Source organism: Dama dama, chromosome 16 (assembly GCF_033118175.1).
Source record: "Dama dama isolate Ldn47 chromosome 16, ASM3311817v1, whole genome shotgun sequence".
NCBI classification, from domain to species: domain Eukaryota; kingdom Metazoa; phylum Chordata; class Mammalia; order Artiodactyla; family Cervidae; genus Dama; species Dama dama.
The window spans coordinates 12927626-12953857 of NC_083696.1; the positions used below are offsets into that span (position 1 = coordinate 12927626).

A 26232-nucleotide genomic window follows, 5' to 3' on the forward strand; every position below is an offset into this window, starting at 1 on the left:
AATACCACACATTTTGGGGGGACATTTCTGGTTCCTGCATTAGACAATTTTTAGAGGTCTTATTTTTCTCTAAACTTTTAAGATCAACAGTCCCTTTCTTGAGATCTGTGGCAATTTTTTCCACTGGCTCCAAGTCATCTTTTAGACTATTTATTTTTTCTGGATGATCACTTAAATAATACGAGCCCTCTCTTGACTTAGAGACAGCAGTCATACATGGTATGGACTTAGCCTCATCTACACCCTCCCCCTTCACTTGTATGATGATCTCATGCCTACAGCTGGACCACAGGTGGATGTGCAGTGTCTATCCAAACTCCAGACTCTAACACAGCTCTGCTGTCCTGGGGGAGCATCTCCTCCTGCCTCCATTGTCTGTTTCTTTGAGATTCTGACTCAATGTACATGAAAAACTCCAACTCCAGCTTATAGAGTACTTCTGGGATAAATCTTTACTTCTTGAGCTTATGTAAGTCTGAATTTTTGGAACTATACTTCCTAAGATGCAATTAAACATGCTTCAAGAGAGGGAAAAAATATCCCTCCCTTTTTTCCATCCTGTTGAGGTTGGGTGGATAGAGAAAGAAGGAAGGGTAAACGGGGAAATAGCTTTGTGGCCACTGAAAAAAGCAGGAGCCCCTCAGAAGTAGGAGAGAGGTACTGAGTTTTCTGGCTGAAATAAACCAAGGGTTTCTGTAAGAGGAAGACTCTGATAGGTGTCAAAAGCTTTTTTCCCCTCCCTCCACCTCTGCTGGATCTTGGCGATAGGCTGTCTGACAATCATCCTTTTCAGGGCTGTGGTGAGCATTATTTCTTGTTTCTGAGTTTTTCTGGGCACTTTAGGAGACTTGGGAGAGCTGCAACCAGGCTGCAATCCAGATGCCAGTTCTCTGTTCCACATATGCTTTTTAATCTTCTTTACCCAAATAGGACAAGTAGAGATGGGAACAAAAATAGAAGCTAAGTTAACCATGCAAGGGGCCAGTATATGTTTATGTGGCATGGGTCAAAGAAATACATATAATCCTGCACACACATTAGAAATGCCCTATAAATATGGGACTAACAAAGCTAGGGGAAATGATCATAGTTTGGGTGGGAGCCATATGGAACACAGACAAATGAGTATACCCATGCGCTACACAGTGCAGGGGCCAGGATCGGGGGCGGGGAGGCTAATTTGTCATTTGTTGGACTCCATCCATTCATTCACCGATTACTATGACATGCCAAGCACGGGGCTAGATGTGAGGCTGAGGGTAAAAACCCAAGCAAGATACAGTCCCAGTTTTCAACGTCTGTGTGGATGTGTTTTAAGGCAGGCACATAAGCAACTAGTATACAAGGTGAAAAGTATTAATTGCCTTCAGGGAGCACTTCAAACCCTCCAGCAGCTTTCTTCTCACTTAGGGTGAAAACAAACTTCTGTAGAGACAATTCAATGGAAAAATCCAAGTTTAACCAACAGTGCTGAAACTATCTGCAGCTTATCCCCCCTTACTGTATTCACAAAAATTAATTCAAGGTGGATCTCAGAACTAAATCCTAAAGCAAAAGCCATAATCTTTCTAAACACTTCCATGACCTTGGAGTAGACCAAAATTTCTTACACAGGACACAAAAAGTACTAATCATAAAAGAAAAATGATTAAAAAATTTCACACCTATTACAAATCCTACCTAGCCAAAGATGCCATTAAGGAAGTAAATCTGCAACCTGCAGGCTTTAATTAAAAAAAATAGAGGCAGATACATACATAGATAGGTGAGAGAGAGAGAAAGATCTGTGAAAGGAGTCTTACCAAAATCTACCTTTAAAACTGCTTCAAATAACAATGAAATACAATCACCTGATTTTAAAAGACTGAGCAAGACATACGAACATACACTTCATCTAAAAAGGATATGCTTCAATCATTTCTGACTCTTTGCAACCCCAAGGACTGTAGCCCACCAGGCTTCTCTGTCCATGGTATTCTCCAGGCAAGAGTACTGGAGTGGGTTGCCATGCTCCCCCTCAGGAGATCTTCCCAAGCCAGGGATCGAACCCATGTCTCTTATGTCTCCTGGATTGGCAGGCAGGTTCTTTACTGCTAGCAACATCTGGGAAGCCCAAAAAGGATAGGCAGATGACCAAAAGCTCATGAAAGTGTGCTCAATATCCGTAGTCAGCAGATAAATGCAAATTAAAACCACAGTGAAGTGTATTTCAAACTGTGTTCAAACAATTAGAACAGAAACAAACAAACCCACCTGACAATACCAAATGTAAGTGAGTATGTGGCACAACTGAAATTCTTAAACACTGCTGGTGGAAGTGTAAAGTGGCACATCACTTGGGAAAACGCTTTGGCTGTTTTATATAAAAGTTAAACATGTTATCATGGGCTTCCCTGGTGGCTCAGACGGTAAAGATATCTGCCTGCAATGCAGGAGACCTGGGTCTGATCCCTGGGTTGGGAAGATCCCCTGGAGGAGGGCATGGCAACCCACTCCAGTATTTTTGCCTGGAGAATCCCCATTATCAGCCTATGACCCAGCAGCTCCACTCCTATGTATGGGCCCAAGAAAAATGAAAACACATAACCACAAAAAGACCCATTCAAGTATATTCACGGCCTAACTCATAGAAACATAGGACAGCTTGGTGGTTGCTGAAGGCAGGGGATGGGGGATGGGGAAATGGGTGAAGGTGGTCAAAAGGTACCAGAAAAAAAATATTCATGGCAGTTTTATTCAAAAATATTTACTAAATAATCATCAAAACTATGGATAAGCTAACTGTGATGTATTTATTCAATGGTATATCACTCAGCAATGCATGCATGCTAAGTCACTTCATTTGAGTCTGACTCTGCAATGCTATGGATTGTAGCCTACCAGCCTCCTTGGTTCATGAGATTTTCCAGGCAAGAATACTGAGGTGGATTGCCATTTCCTATTCCAGGAGATCTTCCCAAATGAGGGCTCAAACCTGCATCTTTTACATCTCCTGCGTTGGCAGGTGGGTTCTTTACCACTAGCACCACCTGGGAAGCAATGAACTACCAATAAAGACAACTACATGGATGAGTCTCTGGAACAATATACTGAATAAAAGAAATCAGACTCAAAAGCATACATACTACATAATTCCATTTTTTTTTTGAAGTTCAAGAACAGTGATAAAAATCAGAACCCTGTTTACCTCTGGGCTGAAGGGAGAACTGACTAGAACATTGGCTGGTTCATGAGAACTTTCTGATATGATGAAATGTCCTACATTTGGCTTTGTGGTGGTTACAGGACATATATAATCACCAAAGCCCTTCAAAACAAATACTTGAGATCTCACATTTTATTATTATATATAAATTATATCTCAAGTTTTATAACTTAACTTAAAAAAGGTGAAAGTCCCATTGTTTTTAAACTTTTTTTTAAAACTGGAAGATAATTGCTTTACAATACTATGCCAATTTCTGCCATACATCAACACGAAGCAGCCAGGCAGACACAGGTCTCCTCCCTCTTGACCCTCCCTCCCATCTCCTACCCCATCTCACCCCTCTAGGTTGTCACAGAACACCAGGTTGAGCTCCCGGTGTCAGCCAGCAAATTCCCACTTGCTATCTGGTTTATATATGATGATGTATACGTTTCCATGCTGCTCTCTCCATGTGCCCCACCCTCTCTCCAACACTGTGTTCACAAGTCTGTTCTCTATGTCTACATCTCCACTGCTGCCCAGCAAACAGGTCCATCAGTACCTTCTTTCTGGATTCCATACACCTGCATTAATATACAATATTCGTCTTTCTCTCTCTGACTTACTTAGCTCTGTTTAATAGGCTCTAGGTTCATCCACTTCATCCATCAACTCAAACGCATTCTTTTTTAAAGCTGAGTAACATCCTAGGCCTTACATGACCTGGTCTTGCTACCTTGCTGATCTCAGCTCCTCTGACTCTTCACCTCACTCCCCCCACTCCAGCCATGCAGGACTTCTTGCCATTTCCTGAACATACAATGCTGGGAAAGATCGAAGGCAGGAAGGGAAGGGGTTGACAGAGGATGAGATGGTTGGATGGCATCACCAACTCGATGGACATGAGTTTGAGCCAGCTGCGGGAGTTGGTGATGGACAGGGAGGCCTGGCGTGCTGCAGTCCGTGGGGTCGCAAAGAGTCAGACACGACTGAGTGACTGCACTGAACTGAACATACCAAGCAATCTCCTAACTCAGGGACCATGCCTTACTGTTACCTCTGTCTGGAAAGTTCTTCACCCAGATAGTCACGTGGCTTGTTTCTCCACTTCCACCAGGTCTCTGCACAAATGCCACATTAGCAGAATAGCCTTACGTAAGCATCCTATATAAATTACATCATAATCACCACCACCACCCACACCACACTCCCTGCCCTCCCTTCCCATGCTTCTTTGCCACAGCACTCATCAACATCTGATACAAATTAATTAGCAAAAAATGAATTACACCTTTGTTTATTGTCTATTTCCCCTGGAATGAAAGCCTCTCGATAGCAAGGACTTTGTTTTGTTCACTTCTATTTCCCAAGTAGTTACTATAGTTTCTAGCATGTAGTAAACACCTATTAAGTAGCTGATGAAAGAATGAATCAATAGGAGGTTATGCTAGTGTGGTAGTGTAGTGAAGTCGCTCAGTTGTGTCCAACTCTTTGCAACCCCGTGGACTGTAGCCTACCAGGCTCCTCTGTCCATGAGATTTTCCAGGCAAGAGTACTGGAGTGGGTTGCCATTTCCTTCTCCAGGAGGTTAGGTAGATCTGATGGGAAAAATCACATTGAATTGATATACTTAATTTTGATTAGACTTCTCTTTCAAATTGCTGGCTAAAAAACTTGCATTTCAAAACACAAATAAGATGAATAGCAGATGTTTCAGGAAAAATAAACAACCTACTTCAAAGAACTCTGCAGTATTTTTAAGGACCTATGTGGCCAACTTTGACAAGTCCTTTAAGATGAGAAGTCATAGAGCAAGATGACCTATGAGACTGTCCTCTGTGCTCACAGTGGGAACTCCAAGGGATGACACGGCCCTGGGAGTGACCCACATTCTGCAGTACCCTCTCGTGGCCCCGCAGTGGGTCTGGTATGGAGTTTCTAAGCTGCTTTCATTTGTATTCCAAAATCATAACTATTCAGAAACCAGAGACCTGAAAGTTAGTATTAAAACAAATACAAACTAGAAACTATTGTATATAGGACGGATAAACAACAAGGTCCTATTGTTTAGTACAGGGAAAATATATTCAATATCCTATAAAAAACCATAATGGAAAATAATATTAAAAAAGAATACATATGTATAGCTGAATCATTCTGTTGTACACCAGAAACTAATACAACATTATAAGTCAACTATACTACAGTAAAAACATTTTTAGTACAAACTAAAAACAGGGAAATACTCCCAAGTGTGGGGTATAAGACCACAGAAGTAGACTGGCGTCTGGCTGTGGTCTCTTAAGACCAGTTCTGTCACTAATTGGTGGTGTGACCATAAGGAATCAGCTACAGTCTTGGAGCTTCTGCTCCCTCCACTAGGAAAGAGGAGGTTCAGCCAGAAGGACTCTATAATCACTTTGCAACTCTGAAATGTTTTGAGTTTGTGATCTCTATAACTGAGGAGTTCAACTTCTTGCAAGTTGAACTTGCAAGTTCTTTCAGTCATAACATCTCCAATTTAAAAAAAGATAGGCTTATTACAAATGAGTTCGAATTTCTTTCTACAACAGATGGCATTCTCTCAAACATGAGGCCTACCTTCCCTGTCTTCATCCTCATCAGAACACGGATGCAGGTAAATGGATGTAACAGCTTGCATTTCCTTAAATATACTCCAGGGCTCAGATGTTGTCTAAGTCAACAACTCAACTGCTTGAATGAATAAAATCAGTCTGTTGGCCAACCCTGGTGCTCTTTGCAGACTGATGTTTTTGCAGCAAGTTTCTGTTCCATTTCTAATCCTGCTATGTATAAGCAACATGACATTGGTCAAGGCAAAACTACTAGGTATAAAATAAATAAGTTACAAGAATATAATATACAACACAGGAAATACAGTCAATATTTTATGATAACTGTATGGAGTATAGTCAATAAAATTATCTATTACTATGCTGTACACTGAAACTAATATAATGTTGTAAGTCAACTGTTCTGATGCGAAGAGCTGACTCATTGGAAAAGACCCTGATGCTGGGAAAGACGGACGGCAGTAGAAGGGGATGCCAGAGGATGAGACGGTTGGATGGCATCACCTATTCAACGGACATGCATTTGAGCAAGCTCTGGTAGATGGTGAAGGACAGGGAAACCTGGCGTGCTGCAGTCCATGGGGTGCAAAGAGTCAGACACAACTGAGCAAGTGAACAACAACAAAGTCAACTGTACTTCAATTAAAAAAAAAATTTGAGCCAATCTACATATCAATCTATAAAACAAGATCATTTGAGCCTTTCCTTATCAACAAGTCATTGTGAGGATCCAGTGAGGTAATACATAGTATAGCTTAGTAATACTATTATGTGAATATGAGATAGTATTATAATAATATTGGACTTTGAAAGCTAATCTAAAACCAAATGGAACTGCTGAGAGATCAGGAAGAATCTTTGAACCTTCAAGTATTTGAATAGTGTGTATATCAGATCTCTCTCCATTCACAGTACACATTCAGGGATGTTGTGGTGGGAAAAAAAGAGAGTTTTGAGTCGTAGGCCAGAATTTCAGATCCCAGCTTTTGGGTTTATGAGTGGTGAGGTTTCAGGAAAGTTCATCACTTTGGGCCTGTGTAAAAGTTTGTTTGAGGAGTCTCAACTCTTTGGAGGTAAAATGCAGAACACTTTTATTTTCTTACCACCTGTTCTGTGTGGACTCCTCTTTTCTGCTGGATTGCAGATTCCCTCAAGGATAAATCCTCCAGATTCTACTGCTTTCCAGGAATTCTATTTGTATAAAAGCGACATTTTTTTTTGGCTCAACCTTTTAATATAAAAAATTCACTGATGTACAAAAATGCGAAGTGTGACAGTGACAACATAAGAAAATCTGTGATTGAAAGTCCCCTCGAGTGCGCGTGGTGGTGCACACACCCGCCCACACGTACTCTGGCGTGGAAACATAAACTAATGCAAACCAGTCCTACCAAGAAGCGCCGACATATGGTCTCCATTCCACCAACCACAGATCGACATCTACTCCAAACATTCAGTAACAAAAAGTACAGCATCTTCCAGGAACAGCAAGGCAGACTTCTTACTCACGATGGACCAGCACAAGTAAACCCAGCAAAAAGAGCACAACGTACTTAAATTTAGGATAGTCATTCATGAGGATCGTCACAATCCCAATATAAGGAACAAATCCCCTTGCTCTCCCCACAACATCTTTTTTCTCTAACCAATGTTGTCCTTGTTTATAGAGGCCTTGGTCATCAACTGCATTATTATCTCCTTTGGTTAAAAACTTGATATGTCCATTTTGCTTTTCATGAATCTTCAAGACTCGGTGAACTATAGGAATCTCTCTTCCTTCTATCCTAAAAACAACAATTTCTCCCACTCGTATGGGATCTTCAACTCGATTTGTTAGAAAGAGATCTCCTCTATGAAATGCAGGTTCCATGCTGCCACTGAGCACCACTACAATTGGACTTTCACTTCCAGTTATGACCATTAACCCCTTCCAGATCATTAGTGCCGAGGAGACAATCATTCCAAAATTTAGGACTTGATAATAGAGCTGCCACTTGTTCATCTGCCACACATCATCCAAAAAATCTAGAGACCAAAAGCGACATTTTAAAATCTCATTTCCAACTGTTCAATGCCAGTACACAGACATATAGTGGTTGTTTGTATAACAACCTTTCGTCCTTGCTGCTGCTAAGTCGCTTCAGTCGTGTCCAACTCTGTGCGACCCTATAGACGGCAGCCCACCAGGCCCGTCCACCCCTGGGATTCTCCAGGCAAGAACACTGGAGTGGGTTGCCATTTCCTTCTCCAATGTGTGAAAGTGAAAAGTGAAAGTGAAGTCTCTTAGTCGTGTCCAACTCTTAGCGACCCCATGGACTGCAGCCTACTAGGCTCCTCTGTCCATGGGATTTTCTAGGCAAGAGTACTGGAGTGGGGTGCCATTGCTTTCATCCATAGACCCTGCTAAATTCATAGGTTGAGCAACTTTTTGAAGACTTCTTAATTTTCTCTAGAAATAATCATTATTCTATGAGAAAAGACAGGTTTTTCCCCCTAGCTTTTTTCTTCTATTCTTCTTCTGTTTTCCTAGTATGCCTTTAAAAATTATTAATTAATTTTTATTTTGGCCATGCCTAGGATGCCTTTTATTTCATTCTTCAAAAGTGATGCACCCATCAGAAAGCCCTTAGAGGCAGCTGTTGTTTCTCTAAAGTAGACACTCTGAGCAGCAGGCTCTAGGGGCAGCTCTGAGAAAATGGGGAGGAAGATTCCACTTGACCCCTTACACACAGTGTCCTTAACTTTTTTACATTATTTTTTATTGAAGGGTAGTTTAAAATTTACAACGTTACCATGCTGTGTTCATTTCTACTTTACAGCAAAGGAAATCAGCTATGTGTGAAGTCGCTCAATCGTGTCCGACTCATTGCGACCCCATGGACTGTAGCCCACCAGGCTCCTCCATCCATGGAATTTTCTAGGCAAGAGTACTGGAGTGGGTTGCCATTATATACATCTATCTTCTCCCTTTTGGACTTCTTTCCCATTCAGGCCACCGCAGTGCATTAAGTAGAGTTCCCTGTGCTATATAGAATGTTCTCATTAATCACCAATTTTATACATAGTATCAATGATGTATAGTGTCAATCCTAATCTCCCAATTCAACTCACTCCCCCCTCCCCCTTGGTTTCCATATGTTTGTTCTCTATATCTATGTCTCTATTTCTGCTTTGCAAATAAGATCATATTTTTCTAGACCATTTTTCTAGATTCTACACAGATGTATTAATATACAATATCCTCTTCTTTAGATTGGGAATAGTAATTCACCCTTCCAGGTATGCTATGAGAGAAACACAAGGTCATGTTAAAAAATGATGTGTGGCAAATGCAATACACTGCACACAGTTGGTGTTCAGGAAATGAGTACTAATTTTTGGTAATACTGGAGTCAGGAAGATTCTCAGTTTAGAAGCCAACTATATAATGATTATCTGTGCCTCTTGCCACCTGGAAGACACAATTGAGATTTTCCATGCTTAGACACCAAGACCATGTTAGGTAAGTTGGCGGTCCTCTATCTGGTCTCAGACTTTTTAGATCCAATACCTAAACGTTGTAATCATTTTGAAAAAACATAATAAGAACAAAACCTTAAAACTAGAAAGAGACCATCCATTTTACAAGTAGTAATAATGTTTGAACAAGTTTCTTTAATTTGGTTCTTTGAAAGCACAAGCTTTGGAACCCAATGAGTGAACTGCTTATAGATTTGCTAAACAATGCAGGGTCAAAATTTACTAATTACAGTGTGTGTCAACTAGTTATTTTCTTGTTGGATTGTCACTTGCTCTTACCATGAGAGCAGTGAATGCATCTAGCTAAAATTAGCAACGTTCCAGTTTTATTCTTGGTCTTGTTTTCCTTTGACTTTTCATGCTTGTGCGCCTGGCTTACTTCTTTTTGTCTGCGGTGAGGCCTCTGGCATGCTTCAGTTCAGTATACAGTGGCTGCTGCTGTCGCCTCTAACATTTCATTTGCTTCTGCCTCTTTTCAGACACACACTTGGCAGAGGAAGTGACACTTCTCCACATTATCATGCCAGACGCCACCCTTGGCCACATGGTCAGGGAGTCAATGAGTTTATTAGGCACTTCCCCAGGTTTTAAAGGACACATTCCAAATCTGTTGTCACAGGACACGTGGATCCACTGGTCACTTCCTTCCAGCTTTGACTGACCATTCAGGCTACTGGGGATGTTGGTCTGTGTGTTGATTAGACTAACCACTGGTCCTTAAGTCTTTTCTACCACATCTCTGTAAGCTACTCTGATCATGTGGTTCCCAGGGTCCCTCTGATGTCTTTTGATCCAGAACAGTGATCCCCTAACCGTTTTTTTGTTTCTCTTAGGATTTAGAATGAGAAGGAATGCTTCCGGACAAAATCCTTCCCAAGTGATATCTCCCTAGAGATTAAAGAATCTTTTGCTATGTTGTCTTATCCTAATCAATTTCAAATGCTTTCTGGTTCTCCCACAATGATGTCAAAGATCAGAATGACTAAGCTTAATGTGTAAAAGATATGGCTTAACTGGGCAACTATTCACGCTCATAAGCATTCAGTTCATTAAAGCTATTTAACTCTTTTCTGTCAATTATTCTTGGGTTGCACATTCATACCAATATTTTAGCTGTGGTCAAGGGAAAAGAGGCTTTTTCTAGCCTTCATAAAGGGGCCATTAAATCTTTTCAGTTATGCAGTAAAGGTTAGCATGTGTCACTGCCTTCTACTAAAACTTAAGAAAGGATCACCCATCTTACTAGGACCATTGTTTGGCCATGGCAACTGTAACTTAAGAGTCTTATGACACCTAGACCACTTTTTGAACATGTCTTGTAATATATTGACTCATTCAACTTCAATTTACATGATCAATTGCTCTCATGTTCATAGTCACGATGGAGTAAAAGAGATTGCTTTCACAGTGTGTGGTTATCCACCCACTCACAAATGTATGTGGGTTTGAAACCATTCTCTCTTTTTTTTTTTTGCACAGCACTAGACCTGTGAGACCTGTTTTCCATATAGATAACTAAGGGCAAGACAAGACACAGGGCATTTTAACCCTGCTTATGCCTTGAAGAAGTCTGATCCCATATGTTGGGATGGTTAGTGATTTTCCAGACTCCAGAAATCAGTGTGAATTTGGCCCATAGCCCATGCGCAGACAACTTTCTCGCACTAGGAAATGACCTCAGCATAGACTAAAGATAACCACCGTGGGAGAAACGCCCACTTGAATTTTTTCTTTACATTTGGCCCCATTCCTTAACATCTGAGAGCCAGAGAGATGGCCTGTCTTCCAAAGCCTGTTGCACATAAACAGAAGACAAACCCAAGTCACGGACTAAAAGGCTGGGGGAAGAAATGAATCTTTGTCCTGCTTCTCTTCTTCCCATCATCAGCATGATGATGAGATGCAGAAGGTCCAACTTGCCATTGATGCTTTGAACAAAACTCACCAACATTCCACGGAAAATCTATTAAGTGATAATTAGCATCTACACCATCTGTCCCTTTCCACTAGGCTCACACAGCATCTTTGGAGAGTAGAACAGAGTGAAGGGAACAAAGTTCTTAACCACGTAACAGGAATTTCAGTTTTTAAAAAAAGTGATTTCTTGACTCCATGATTAACTTGCTGCGTGACTACAGGCATTCATCAGGTTTTTCTATGCTTAATTCCACAGCTTTAAAAATGGAACTCACTGGACTAAGGCCTTGGCTCCCTGTAGTATATAATTCGAGCAGGGATTTTGCTCTAGGAAGTTGGCTTTAATTGAGGCTCACCAGATGCAGGAAGTCTTAGAACCACAGTTTCCAACAGTTCTCAGAGAGCATGCACATGTGCATATGCACACAGTTCTTCCCTGCATCACTAGGAGACCATAAAGAATGGTGGATCCAAGCTCTACTTGAGGCTGAGTTGCTGGGGAAACGATCAGCATCAGCCACAAAGGAGCTTCAGGAAAAGGCCTGTGGATTTAGTGTCCAGGGCAATAGCCAGGCCCTAAGGACAACTTTTGTCTGAGTGGCAAGAGTAGCACAGAGAGCTGGAGAACCCTCCAACTATGCTTAGAGAACAAGCTTAAGTTCTCATCAATCTCTTGACCAAGGTAGTATTTGAGAAGGGAGTTGCTAGTATTTCTGTATGCCCTTGGACAAACAGCTTGGCCCCCAAGAGAATTGCATCCTTGGGAAGGTGTTTTGTTTCCCACATTGACTGAGGAAATGTAAATGTGTTTGTCAAGATGGAAGTGAAGAGGCTTTGATTTATTTCTCCAGGGATGGGAATGGCTGAGTTCATTGCTCTAGGGCCTTGTGATTACTCAGTAAATGGGCCCTCTTTCCACCTGCTGCATTGCTTTTGACCACTTTACAAAATATCCTAACATCTTGGGAATATAAACATTTCGGAAATTATAGAAAAGTTAGCTTCACTTTTCTTCTTCTGGGGTAATTAGTTGGTTCCAACATACAGATCCATTGCTGAAGACGTCAGTGGCTAAAGGGTGTGAAGTTAAAATGTCATGGAAACCATTTGACAAGAATTTCTTACCTCTTTATACATTCTAAGGAGCTCTTCTTTTAATTCCAAGTATTAAAACTCCTAAAGCAGGCTGTTCACTAATCACCTGAAGTGAGGGAAATATTCGATATCTATGCTTTCAGTATCACAGACACTAGTCACGTGTGGCTACTGAGCACTTGAAATGTGTCTAGTGTGATTGAAGAACTGATTCTTAATATTATTTCATTGTAATTAACTTAAATTTAAATAGACATATATGCCTAACAGCTATATATTAGCTTTATTAAATAAGGTTAAGCATTCAATTTATAATTTATTCTCTTGGTACCAGCTACAAATGCTAGTTATGATGCATTATTTGTGGTCATCTAGATTGATTCCCCAGGACAAGGCTAAAAGGGAAAATGACTGTAAGATTCTTAAAACACTTAACATTATCTAAAAAGGAAGTAATTGAGCTTATCAACAGATGAATGGATAAAGAGGATGTGGCAAATATATACAATGGAATGCTACTCAGCCATAACAAAGAACGAAATAATGCCACTTGCAGCAATGTGGATGCAACTAGAGATTTAGGTGAAGTAAGTCAGAAAGAGACAAATACCATATGCTATCACTTTTATGTGGAATCTAATATATGGCACAAATGAACTTCTCTACAAAACAGAAAGACTCATAGACATAGAGAACAGACTTGTGGTTGCCAAGGGGAATTGAGGTGGGCATGGAAGGACTGGGAATTCGGGGTTAGTGGATGCAAAGTATTACATATTGAATGGATAACCAACAAGGCCCTACTGTAAAACATATAGAACTATATTCAATATCCTGGGATAAACCGTAATGGAAAAGAATACAAAAATGTATAACTTAGTCACTTTGCTGTACAGCAGAAATTAACACAACATTGTAAACCAACTATACTTCAATTTTAAAAAGTCAATTAAAATAAAAATAAAAAGGAGATAATTGAGTAGAGGAAATACAGTAAGTGAAGTGAAAACCAAATGAACTCTAGACTCTGCCAAGAAAAAGAGAAGTCAGTTATAATTACAGTCTCTCCCTTGTGCTTACAATAAGTCAAGGTTAAATCATCTAGAATCTGTTTGAGTTGTTCTTTAATCAAACTGCTCAAACATGGCTGCATCACTTCTATGCAATGATGTATTAACCACTGAATTTCAACTACCCAGACCATCTTCTAGTTTCTTACAAGCCTTCTTTTGTGGTGCAAAAGCAATTATGATTTTAAGTGGCTGACGGCAACAACTTTCCATTTCCTGCAACATCAAAAGCAAAATTCTTTCCTGCACTGGGCTGCACAATTGCTATATGTGGTAACAGTAGAAAGAAAAAAATTCCCTGATGATTTCCAGATTGATCCCCAAGTGATTATGCTAAATGCCATGATTAAAACTGAGGGCAAATTTGCATAGAGTAGGTTGCCTTCTCTGGGAGATGAAAAGCCATTGGTTATAAACGGTCAACCTTGGAAGGGATTCAGCCTGGTTCAGTGTCATTCAACAAATGAGGAATTGGCCTTGGATGCTAGTTGAAAGCAAAGCCAGGATGAGATATAAGGGGTGGGAAAAAGGGCACACTTAATGGGTTTATGTTCGGTGCCCACTAGGGTATTTATCCACGTATCACAGCTTCTATGCTTACCCTGCTTAGCCATTACATCAAACAGAGTACTTCTTCACATTCCCCATTTGGGATGTACTCCCCTAAAGTATTGTTGACCAGTGCAGAACTTTCTGAAGGTTCTCTAGCAAAGGAGAGGTGTGAGCTTCCATCACACACCACACTCTGAACAAACAAACAGACATTCCTTGTCTGTTTCTCTCCCACCCAGGCTCCCCCTTGAGTGAAGCCAATGGGAAGACAGAGTGGAAGACGTGTTTCTCCACAACTCTTTCCCAAGAAGCATCCTGTCTCTTGTCTTTAAGCTCCCTCATCCTCTCTTCCAAGCTTCTAAACGCCTCTCGCCTTTCTTAAACCCAGCATCAACCAGCACATTCTTTTAAAAACCCTTTAGTGGCTTTCCAACCCACTTGGGATAAAATTCAAACTCCTTGCCCAAGCCTCTCTACATGATCTTCCCTGCCCACCTCTCAAACCTATCACCTACCATGCATCCCTCACTCTACTCACCCCGGTCAGTTGATCTCCTTGGGGAATTCCATCAAACACTGCAAGCTCGTTCCAGCTGCAGGGTCCTTGTACTTCAGAGACTTCTGCCTAGAACTCCCTTCCACCCTGGGTTGTGTATTTCTTTCTCCATTGGCTCAGAGAGAAGCCGTCTCTGAGTATCTTTTCTACTCCAGGCATTCTCAAATTCGTGCCCTGGCTTTATTTTTCCTCTCTAGCACTCATCATGAGGCACATATTATTCATCTTTTGGACTATTTCCTTATTATCTGCCTCCCTCAACTAGAAGGTAAATTTCAGATGATCAGGGTCTTTGTCTGCCTTGTCACCCATATCCCAAATGTCCATGTATTGAATAAATGCATTTAAGCAATGTAGCTCTGTTCTAACACTTCCAAGCTTATACATTCACCACCCATCCATCTGATAACCAAATAAAAAATCCTCCAACTACTATCATCTACCTACCTTAGATGATAGCAATAAATTATAAATAAAATAAAAATTCTCCCCAAGGGGTATCTCATTAATCATCATAGAAACTTGTCAAGGAGATGTTATTACAGGCATTGAATATATGAGGACCTGATGAGGATACGGTGGGGCTGAGCTGCTCACACCTTTTTGCCTCCAAAGCTGGTACTATTTTCATCACACCCTACCCTCCCAGTCTTCTGAAGCAATGTACCTGAGAACTTTTGGGAAAACCCAAAAGCAGGAACACATGGAAGGATCATTATTCTTATGTGTAACGTCTTTCACCAGCATTGGTCTTGTGCATCAGTCCTGGCATGCTTTCCAAGCCCACAACGAAGCAGGTGTCTCGAACGTGTTTGGAGGAAGACTGGTCTCATAGGGATTTTCCTGTCTCATCGTCCTTTGTGCCATAGTCTTTTGTGTCCTGCTAAAGGCACTAAGATGCGGGGCTTCCCAAATCACTGACCTGGCTGTATACCCACCCAGAATGTAATTTATGGCACCATCTACCACCCCCATTCAGCCCTGGAGCTGGAACAAGAATTAAAGCCCAGGTGCTCTCACTTGGCACCTAGGGCCAAACAAAGTAGAGATATTCTCTTCCTCCTCTCTGCGGATGCACATACATATATGAGTACAATCCTGCATCAGGATAGTGCCAACTTCCAACCAGAAAGCTGCCAACTCCAACTTTACTGTCCTCAGAACACATATAGGAGTACAATAAGATCAAACCCTAGATCATAAAACTCACACTTAAGGTCCATCAAGATAAAGGATAATCAGGCAGTCAGATAACGTGAAGATAAAAATACCCTAATTTACAACTTCACTTTCATGTACAATTCAGTTCACTATTCTTTCTACTGAATACAAAAAGGTGATTGTATTGGGGACACAAGTAAATTTTTTCATTATTTTCAGAAAGGATAGAAGATGGGACAAACAGGTTAAGGTTAGATTTGCTGAAACTAACCTACTTCAAGATATTTGAGTACTACTCCCATCATTTGACATGGAAAAGAAAGGAAACATGACCAATATAAGTCAATTCATTCATACAGCCTTAGTGATTCCTTGATTCATTGGCAGGAGGGCAGATAAGGGACCATTAGGAAAAAATCAGGAATTAAGACAATTTTCTCTGTAATTATTTATGAATAGTTCAGTGTGTTTCAGTAGGTATATGCATATATGAATTAACTTTAATATACACTCCGGGTGTGGTTAATAACATCTGCAGTATATAATAAGAAATTCATATTTCAGGATGATTGTTTAGCTTTTGATCGGACCTTACTGGAAGTTGGGCTTCCCTTGTAGCTCAGTTGGTAAAGAATCTACCTGCAGTGCAGGAGACCCGGGTTCAATCCCTAGGTTGGGAAGATCCCCTGGAGAAGGAAATGGCAGCCCACTCCAGTATCCTTGCCTGGAAAATCTCATGGACAGAGGAACCTGGTGGGCTGCAGTCCATGGGGTCGCAAAGAGTCGGGCATGACTGAGCGACTAACACTTACACTACTGGAAGTCATAGGCAAGCACTTAAAGAATAACCAGCTAAATCGACACCAGATGGTTTGTTAATTAGCACAAGGGAAGCTACACCTTGTTTTCCACTGGCAAATGAGTACTACTCAAGATACGCAGTTGGTTAGAAAGACTGCGGACACCCCTGTCTTTGCGTAAGTAGGGTATGTGATCTAATGAACCCAGCAGACTGACCTTTGGAAATGACTATGTCTCCATTCTCTCTTTTTTAACCTTTTTATTTTGTACTGGAGGATAGCCAATTAACAATACCTTCATAGTTTCAGGTGGACAGCAAAGGGACTCAGCCATACATACACATGCATTGTTCCCTGTTCTGTTTTGTGAAGCATCCTGGGGTAAAGGGTGATTATTACTCCTTAAGGACTCTTTGTATGCATATACCTACTCTCTGAAAAGGCAATAGCTGTTTTTTAAGAAACAGTGATTTCTAAAATTGTCTTAGATTTCTTAAGCCAAATTCAAAGTCTCAGAAGCACCCTATTGGCAAAAACACGGCAGTTAGCCAAAGACCAACTGTAGACGAATTTACTCCTGGTAGGGCAGTCCCAGGCAACATTCTAGAATAAGTCAACATTATGCAACAGCCTTATTAAAAACTGGCAGGGAGGAACCTGCCAACTTCTAGAAATGGTTCATCACCTCACAAAGATAATTGGCCTAATACAATGCTTACGTTGTGGCTAAAGTCCAACTTCTGGCCAATGTCCACAGCAGGACATTTATGAATTGGGGTTTTATTTGCACTTTGATTGTGAAGGTTTGTCATTTATTACCTTATGCAAGATTTTATTCACGAATTCCTGCTGCAAATTATTAGACGGCTGAAATTCATGTCTCCATTCCTTTGCTCACACTGTTTTCTTTGACTATAATCCCTTTTCCTCCATTCCCTCCTTCCTTCTTTGACCAAGACCTCCTACTCAATCTTTGATACCCATTTCCAGAACTCTCCTCTGGAGATTGTCTGGTTTCTGTCTCCTCAAGGCATTTGCTTACCACTATAGTGCATTTATTCATCCAAGATAATTATTGAATGTCTGCTGTATGCAGTCACTGTGCTAAACTCTAGGAACTCAGCAGTGAGCAAGACAGAGTCCATGCTCTTTTATTAATTTGGAAGAAAATCAACCTTAATATAATTTAAGACCAAATCATAGCATTCTCACTCACAAACTTTCACAATACAAGTTCCTTTCTTTTAGGAAACAAATGGTCCTCTGGGGGCAAAAATACATTTCCTGGTAGCCTAATTGCACAGAAAGGATAACAGGTCCTCCAAGAATGCCAAACTCTAGCCAAGGGACTACCTTGCATTCTGGGAGAATTTGCTTTCTTGTGTTTTTGGCAGAACAGCCACAAGGCAGGTGCTTCTAATTAATCCCCAGCTTAAGCTGAGGTCTGTCATACTGCACTGACAGCAGAATTACACTCAGTCTCCTCTGCTAAAGGGCTGACATGGTCATAATTATCCCCTCAATCAAAAACCGCCTGTGGAAGAGATCCGGTCTTCAAGATATCTTTGGCTATACGGGTCTGTTTGTGCCTGTCATGACCTGTGCTGATATTTTCAAAGAATTAAGCAGCAGTTTGAAATGTTGGGAAAGTATGTTCCCCTTCTAAGTAGCCAGCACCCCATTTGGGACACATTAATTTGGAGGTGTTTGGTGGAGGTCCAGGTGGCTGCCGTGGGTCAGTAGGAGCGCACCTAGAGTATTAATGCAGCCACTCTTTGGAAGGTTTATTACCTGGCTGCGTGTCACCTTTGATGAAGGGACAATCAAACAGCATGAAATATGGTGCAGTAGAAAAACCTTGTGTCCTCATAGAGTCTAAAAAAATCCCAATAGGATTTGAAAAAGAGTAGCTGCCAACAGATAACAAAACAAACCTCTTCAAGGCTATCTCAGTTCAACATGTTGTTAAAATATCCCAAGACCTTTCTCAGCACATATATTATTCAAAGGTCAAAAAATTCCCTGTGCAAATACCTAAAATATCTACAGGATGTTTCAGCGAAATGCCACATTAAATTATTTCTCCAGTACCGTTCAAGGCTTTGGTTGCAGAATGGGTGGGAGGGGGCAGGGTGAGTCTGACATCCAGCCAGCTCTTGGAGGCCATCTTGGGGGTGAGGTGGTTTTCACTGGCCTTACCCAGGGGAAAAACGTATTTTCCTACATATTCCTGTATTAAAATTTTTGCACAAGGTTATGTATATTTGTGTTGGTAACGTTAATTAAAACAAGTGTAGGAGTGGTGAAGATGACAGAAAAGAAAGACTTCATCTCCTCCCACAGGTGGGATTCCCTGGTGATTCAGACGGTAAAGAATCCACCTGCAAGGCAGGAGACCCAGGTTTGATTCCTGGGTCCGGGAGATCCCCTGGAGAAGGAAATGGCAACCCACTCCAGCATTCTTGCCTGCTGAATCCTATGGACAGAGGAGTCTGGCAGACTGCAATCCATGGGGTCACAAAGAGCCGGACATGACTGATTGACTAACACTTTCACTTCCTCCCACAGGCACACCAAAACTACAAATATTTACAAAACAACTATTCACAAGAATAATCTGGAGACTAGCAGAAAAGATTTTCCACAACTGAAAATATAAAGAACTGCACCGAGACAGGTAGGAGGGGTGGAAATGCAGTATAGTCAAGACCCTCATCCCTGGCTGCGTACATGCTGGCTAAGTCACTTCAGTTGTGTTCAACTCTTTGTCAGGACAGCCCTCCTCTGTCCACAGGATTCTCAAGGCAAGGATATTGGAGTGGGTTGCCATTTCCTCCTCCAGGGGATCTTCTCAACTCTGGGATTGAACCTGTGTCTCCTGCATCGCCTGCATTAGCTGGCAGGTTCTTTACCACTAGAGCCACCTAGGAAGTCCCTCATCCCTGGGTAGGCAATCTATAAGTAGGAGGATATCACAATTGTAGAGGTTTTCCCCAAAGAATGAAGGGTCTGAGCCCCAAATATGGACTCCCCAACCTGGGGTCCTGTGTCATGACAATGAGTGCCAAGAACATCTGGTTTTGAAGGCCAGAAGGGCTTATTCACAGGGCTTCCCCAGTGGCTTGGTGGTGAATGAATCCACCTGCCAATGTGGGAGACCCTGGGTCAGGAAGATCCCCTGGGGGAGGAAATGGTAACCCACGCCAGTATTCTTGACTGAGAAATCCCAAGGACATAGGAGCCTGGCAGACTATTAGACTATGGGGGTCACAAGAGTCAGACGTGATTTAACAGCTAAACCACCACCACCACAGGGCTTATTCACAGGAGACCCAGAAAGCAGTAGGGATCGGAGAGTCCACTCTGAAAGGGCTCATTCAAAACTGACATACAGTGAGACCCAGGGCAGAGGCAGTAATGTTAAAGAAGCCTGGGTTAGACCCACGTGCAGATGTTGGAGAGCCTTCTGGAGAGACAACTAGGACTCCTCCTGGGGACACAGATGGAGGCAGCAGCCATATTCCAGAGCTCATTCTACCATGAGGTCACTAGCGCGGGTAAGTGCCATTTTGGAGTTCGCCCTCTAGCATTTTAGTGTTAGGGGTTTGGGCACCAGATCTGGGACCACCCCCTGCCTCTACTGGCCATGCAGCCAGCTGCAAGCAGACCCAGCCCCACTAATAGGATGGTACCTACTCCAAGTCACCTGGGCTCCATAATGTTAGTCATTCAGTCGTGTCTGACTCTTTGCGACCCCATGGACTGTAGCCCACCAGGCTCCTCTGTCTATGGAATTCTCCAGGCAAGAATACTGGAGTGGGTTGCCATTCCCTTCTCCAGGGAATCCTTTCCCACCCAGGGATCAAACCTGGGTCTCCTGCATTACAGGCAGATTCTTTACCATCTGAGCCATTAAAGAATGAAATCTTGCCATTTGCAACAACATGGGTGGACCTACAGGGTATGATGCTAAGTGAAATAAATCAGACAAAGACAGATATCATATGATTGCACTTAAATGTGGAACGTAAGAAATGAACAAGCATAACAGAACAGAAACATTCTCATAGATAAAGAGAATAAATCAGTGGTTGCCAGAGGAAAATACGTTGGGGGATGAATGAAATAGGTGAGGGAGATGAAGAGATACACACTTCTACTTACAAAACAAAGGAGACATGGGATGAAATGTACAGCATGGGGAACACGATCAATAACACTGCAATAACTTTATATAGTGATAGATGGCTACCAGACTTATGGTGATAATCATTTTGTAATGCACAGAAATATAAAATGTTTCTATGTTGTATACCTGGAACTCACAAAGCTGTAGCTCAATTGTACTTCAAAAAATAATAGTAGTAATAAAATTTTCAAATATTTTAATTAAAAAACCAAATCTATATCAAATAGGATTCTTGAGGCTGCAAGTGAAGGAAAAATTGACCCCTAAAAGCTTTGACTGAGCACTCAAAACTTGAAAGTAGAGGGCTAGAACTGACTTGGGCTCAATCAATTTTAGAGCTCAATTGCTGTCAGCAGGACAAGATTTTTCTCAGCTTCCTTTACCTCTTCCTTCTGTGTGCTGCAATCATTTTCCATCTGCATGTGGTAGCAAGATGGCTGTGCCAACTCTAAGTTTCAAATCCTCTCAACTTTATGCCCTTGATCAACCAGAGCTATAAGGCAAGGCAATTTGCTGAGACTCTCTGTGCCTCTGTTTCCACATCTGTAAAATGGGAATGTCAATAAGGTGTTAAACACATAGAAAATGCTTAAGGAATTTTAATGACAATTAAGTCAGCTTCCCAGGTGGCTCAGCAGTAAAGAATCCTCCTGCCACTACAGGAGATGTGGGCTCCATCCTTGGGTCAGGAAGATCCTGTGGAAGAGGAAATGGCAAATCACTCCTGTACTCTTGTCTGGAGAATCCCATGGACAGAGGAGCCTGGTGGGGCTACAATCCATGGGGTCTCAAAGAGTTGGACATGACTGAGCACTCACACAAGCCAATGACATTAATACTGTTGCTATTGTAACACAATTGAGGAACATTCATTTTCCTACCAGAAACTTCTAGAAATGAATTAAGCTACTAACTCTGCAAGGTTTAATACTCTCTCACCAAGAGTGACCTTGCTTCTCAAAAAGCTTTGGCCTAACATTTGGTGACAGAAGCTGTGGGAACAGTAGGTTCAACAGAGATAGGCTGACACTGTGTGTTTGAATTCCTGACTAGAAAGCCATTTGCTCAACATTACTTCACTGAGATGTACCACGTGGCTAACCTCAAGGGGCAGCTTTGAAATATGTGTTTGAATTTTTTTTAAAGAACACAGTAATTTGGAATAACAATTTAATCACTTTTGGGTAGACTGTGTTCCCATAGCAAGGAATGAATTGCCAAGCATGAAACTGGGCCAATCAAAGAGAAAGTGTAGACTTAAAACTTCACTTATTTACAGGTTGCTTCCGAACATTTAAACATTAACTACAGTGCAAGAAAAATATGACCATCAGGTAGTTTGATAAAGAGATTGTAGCTTCTCAATTTGCTTTTCACATCCTGTGCTTTGCCACCAGTAAAGTGGGCTGCTGCCGCTGCTGCTGCTAACTCGCTTCAGTCGTGTCTGACTCTGTGCGACCCCATAGGCGGCAGCCCACCAGGATCCCCCATCCCTGGGATTCTCCAGGCAAGAACACTAGAGTGGGTTGCCATTTCCTTCTCCAATGCATGAAAATGAAAAGTGAAAGTGAACTCACTCAGTCGTGTCTGACTCTTCGTGACTCCATGGACTGCAGCCTACCAGGCTCCTCCGTCCATGGGATTTTCCAGGCAAGAGTACTGGAGTGGGGTGCCATTGCCTTCTCTGGTAAAGTGGGCTACCACACATCAAATCTTGAATAAAGACTCACTGTATATTATTCTCATCTCACCTCCCTGACCATTTCCCACTAGCATCAGAACTCTAGTCTCAGCTCCCTTGAAGAGATAATAAACAAAGTCTTTGGGATTCCATACGGAATAGAATTTTTGAATGTTGATAATGGACAAGAACTTGGCAGTGCTATCATTCTACTTCTTCAATTGACTGGTGAAGAAACTGGAATCTAAAAAGATGGACTAATTTCTCAAAGTCAACTGGCTAGCATCATAAAATCATCTCATCTCAGGGTTCATTACAGACCATTGACATCAACCTTCCACCACCTTTACATGAAATGACTAGCTCACAGCAACCCTGTGGAGTTGGCAGGGCAAATACTATTACCAAAGACTTAGAGCATATGCCCAAGTAACTTGAATGAATTCACCAACACTAGGGTGTGGCAAAGAAAGGGAGAGGGGGAAAAAGAGAGGTCAGAAAGCAGACAGCAAGCAAGTAAGAACAATTTAAATGGTGCAGATATAATACACCCTAGTCTAGGTATCAAGACTACCTACCTGTTAACATAAAATATTGGTGATATGGTCAGATATTGCACTGAATCTATTCCAGAGTGCTCTGATTCTCGTAAGATCTTAAGATCTTAAGATTGTGCAGCTCACTAGACCTTCTTGGTGATCATGGAAATGTTCTAGATCTCACTGTCCAATATAGTACCCACTAGCCATATTTGGCAACTGAACACTTAACATGTAGTTAGTGATACTGAGAAACTAAGTTTTAATTTTATTTACTTTTAATTGATTCAAATTTAAACAGCCACAGGAGCCTGGCAGCTACCATATCAGACTATGAACCTTTAGATGAATTAAAGCTGCCCCAAAATGTAACAACTTGACTTGACCTATCAGCTTGTTTTTCTCTGATGGACCTAAAGGGGTAAAATAATGAACATTGACATCAGATCTCTCCATAAAATCTATATATGGCAGCACCCAAAGTAAATGCACATGAAGCAGTATTCTTTGTTGCAAACAATGGAAAATAAACTTAGCTAATTTAAGCAGAATAAGGGATTTATGATAGTACATTAGGTCAATCACAGAGTTTCTGGGAAGCCAGAAAACCAGGATTGGAGGGGTAAAGTGGCCTGCCCTCTTAACCCCGGGCTGTGGGATACTGAGTCCCAGCACAAGGATCCCTGCCAGAGCTGCATCCAGACCCTGGATAGATCTGCTGTTGCCACAGCTAGATTGGGTTCCATATGGCACCTGATGCTTTGAGTTGCTGGTTTCAGATTCCCAGTCTGGGGCTGGGGCAGTTGATTGAGCCAAGGCCACATGCCTGTGCTCTAGCTGCAAGGGAGGCTAGAACAGCAAGAATCTGGCTTCTGTGAGGGGGACAGACTCATGAGCTTAGGAGTTCCCTTAACCAAAGGGAAGTACACCTGCCTCCTAGGCAAGGTGGCTAATGTGTTAGAGGTTCTAGGCTTCCTGGGAGATAAGTGGAGCTACAGAATTAAAGGCGTGGGGGCTGGGGTGGGGGTTGGCATATGAGGCACTGTCCACTGTCACTTGGAAAACAGAATATGTCAGAGAACTAGGAGGGAGGGGTGATTTGGCAAAAAAGAGAGTTTTAAGAGAGACAGTCAAGAGTTTTAGAGTAACTGCCATAATGAGTGAGATTTTGTGAAATGTAATATTTCCTTTGGCTAGTTTTTCATGTCACTTCAGAAAAAATTTACATTACTCTTTAAGACTTTTTTGGAGTTGTGTGTATGTGTTGCCTAATTGAGATTATTGTATATATACAGTTCTATACATTCATGCTTTTTAATTTACTCTTTAATACAATATATGCCTTTAAATATACATACATCTATGTCATTCTTTTTAGTGCCTGTATAGTATTCCACTGCACAAATGTACCATACTTTAATCAATCTCCTACTGATGGTCAGTTCAATTTTTCAATTTTTTTCTTCTATATTGTATGTGCTACAATGAGAATACCATACATATATCATTGGGTACTTGTTCAGTCATACTTTTAGGTAAAATTCCAAGAAACAGAATTGCTAATTGGTGGTTAAGCAGGCCTAACATGTTGATTTTGCAAATCATTCTCAAAGGTAGTAATAATTTCTTTTTCCATCCAGGGCTTAGACTAGGATGAGATACATAAGGCACTTTGCCTTGGACAAAAAATTTAAAGAGGCATTAAAAAAACTCAGTAATCAAGACAAATAATATTTTAATGCAATATTTTAAAAATCAATATAAATGCAAATATTGATAAATCCATGATGAACAAATATCAAAATTTTAAATACAGGCAGAATCAATATTACTGATACTTAAGAATAAATATGATCAAGGAGGTGAAAGACTTTTATGCTGAGAACTATAAAACATTTATACAGGAAATTGAAGATAATTCACTGAAGATGATTCAAAGAAATGGAAAGATATTCTATGCTTTTGGAAGAATTAATATCATCAATATGGCTCTATTGCCTAAAGCAATCTATAGATTTAATGCAACCCTTATCAAATTACTCATGTCATTTTTCAAAGAACTAGAACAAATAATCCTAAAACTTATATGGAACCACAAAAGGCCCAGAATTGCCAAAGCGATCCTGAGGAAAAAGAACTGGAGGTGCAACTCTCCCAGACTTGAGACAATATTATAAAGCTACAGTAATCAAAACAGCATGATACTTGTATAAAAACAAGATGTGGATTAATAGGACACAACAGGGAGCCCAGAAGTAAACCCACACACCTTCATTCAGTCAATATTCAACAAAAGAGGCAAGAATATACAATGGCGTAAAGACAGTCTCTTCAATAAGTGGTGCTCAGAAACCTGGACAGCTACATATAAAAAAGTGAAATCAGTACATTCTCTGACATCATATGCAAAAATAAACTCAAAATTAAAGTAATTTTATTTTACTTAAATAATTAAGTAAAGACCTAAATGTAAGACCAGATACTATAAAATTCCTAGAAGAAAATATAGACAGAACACTCTTTGACATAAACCACAGCAATATTTTTTTGCATTCACCTCCTAGAATAGTAGAAATAAAAGCAAAAGTAAACAAATGGGGCCTAATTAAATTTAAAAACTTTTGCTGTGCAAAAGAAACCAAAACAAAATGAAAAGACAACCTACAGATTGGGAGAAAATATTTGCAAACAATGCAACCAACAAGGGCTTAATTTCCAAAATACACAAACAACTCATGCAACTCAATATTTTAAAAAAGCAATCCAAATCAAAAAATGGATAGACAACCTAAATAGACATTTTTCTAAAGGAGACATACAGATGGCCAGCAGACACATGAAAAGATGCTCAGTATCACTAGTTATTAGAGAAATGCAAATCAAAACCACAAAGAAGTATCACCTCCCACTGGTGAGAAGGCTCATCATTAAAAAGTACAAATAATAAATACTGGAAAGGGTGTGGAGAAAAGGGAACCCTCTTACATTGTTGCTGGAATTGTAAATTGATGCATCCACTATGCAGAACAGTATGGAGGTTCTTTAAAAAACTAAAAATAGAGTTTCTCTGTGATCCAGCAGTCTCCTTCCTGGGCATATTTTCAGAGGAATCTCTAATTTGAAAAGACACATGTGTCCCAATGTTCATAACAGCACTATTCACAATAGCCAAGACACGGAAACAACTTAAGCATCCATGGACAAATGAATGGATAAATAATGAATGGAATATTATTCAATCATAAAAAATGAAATAATGCCATTTGCAGCAACACAGATGGACCTAGAGATTATCATACCAAGTGAAGTAAATCAGACATAGAAAGATAAATATCATATGATATCACTTATACATGGAATCTAAAAATAGTG

General features: G+C 40.8%; 2 protein-coding genes across 4 annotated transcripts in view; both read right to left on the reverse strand.

The window, feature by feature from the left end:
• Positions 1–26232, reverse strand: part of PALM2AKAP2 (PALM2 and AKAP2 fusion) — a 497146-nt gene that overhangs the window by 396748 nt on the left and 74166 nt on the right. The gene's annotated exons all lie outside the window — the stretch shown is intronic.
• Positions 6823–7807, reverse strand: LOC133071386 (signal peptidase complex catalytic subunit SEC11A-like). Its single transcript, XM_061163986.1, has one exon. It carries the CDS (start codon positions 7781–7783, stop codon positions 7283–7285), a length of 501 nt encoding a protein of 166 aa, XP_061019969.1. The 5' UTR covers positions 7784–7807; the 3' UTR covers positions 6823–7282.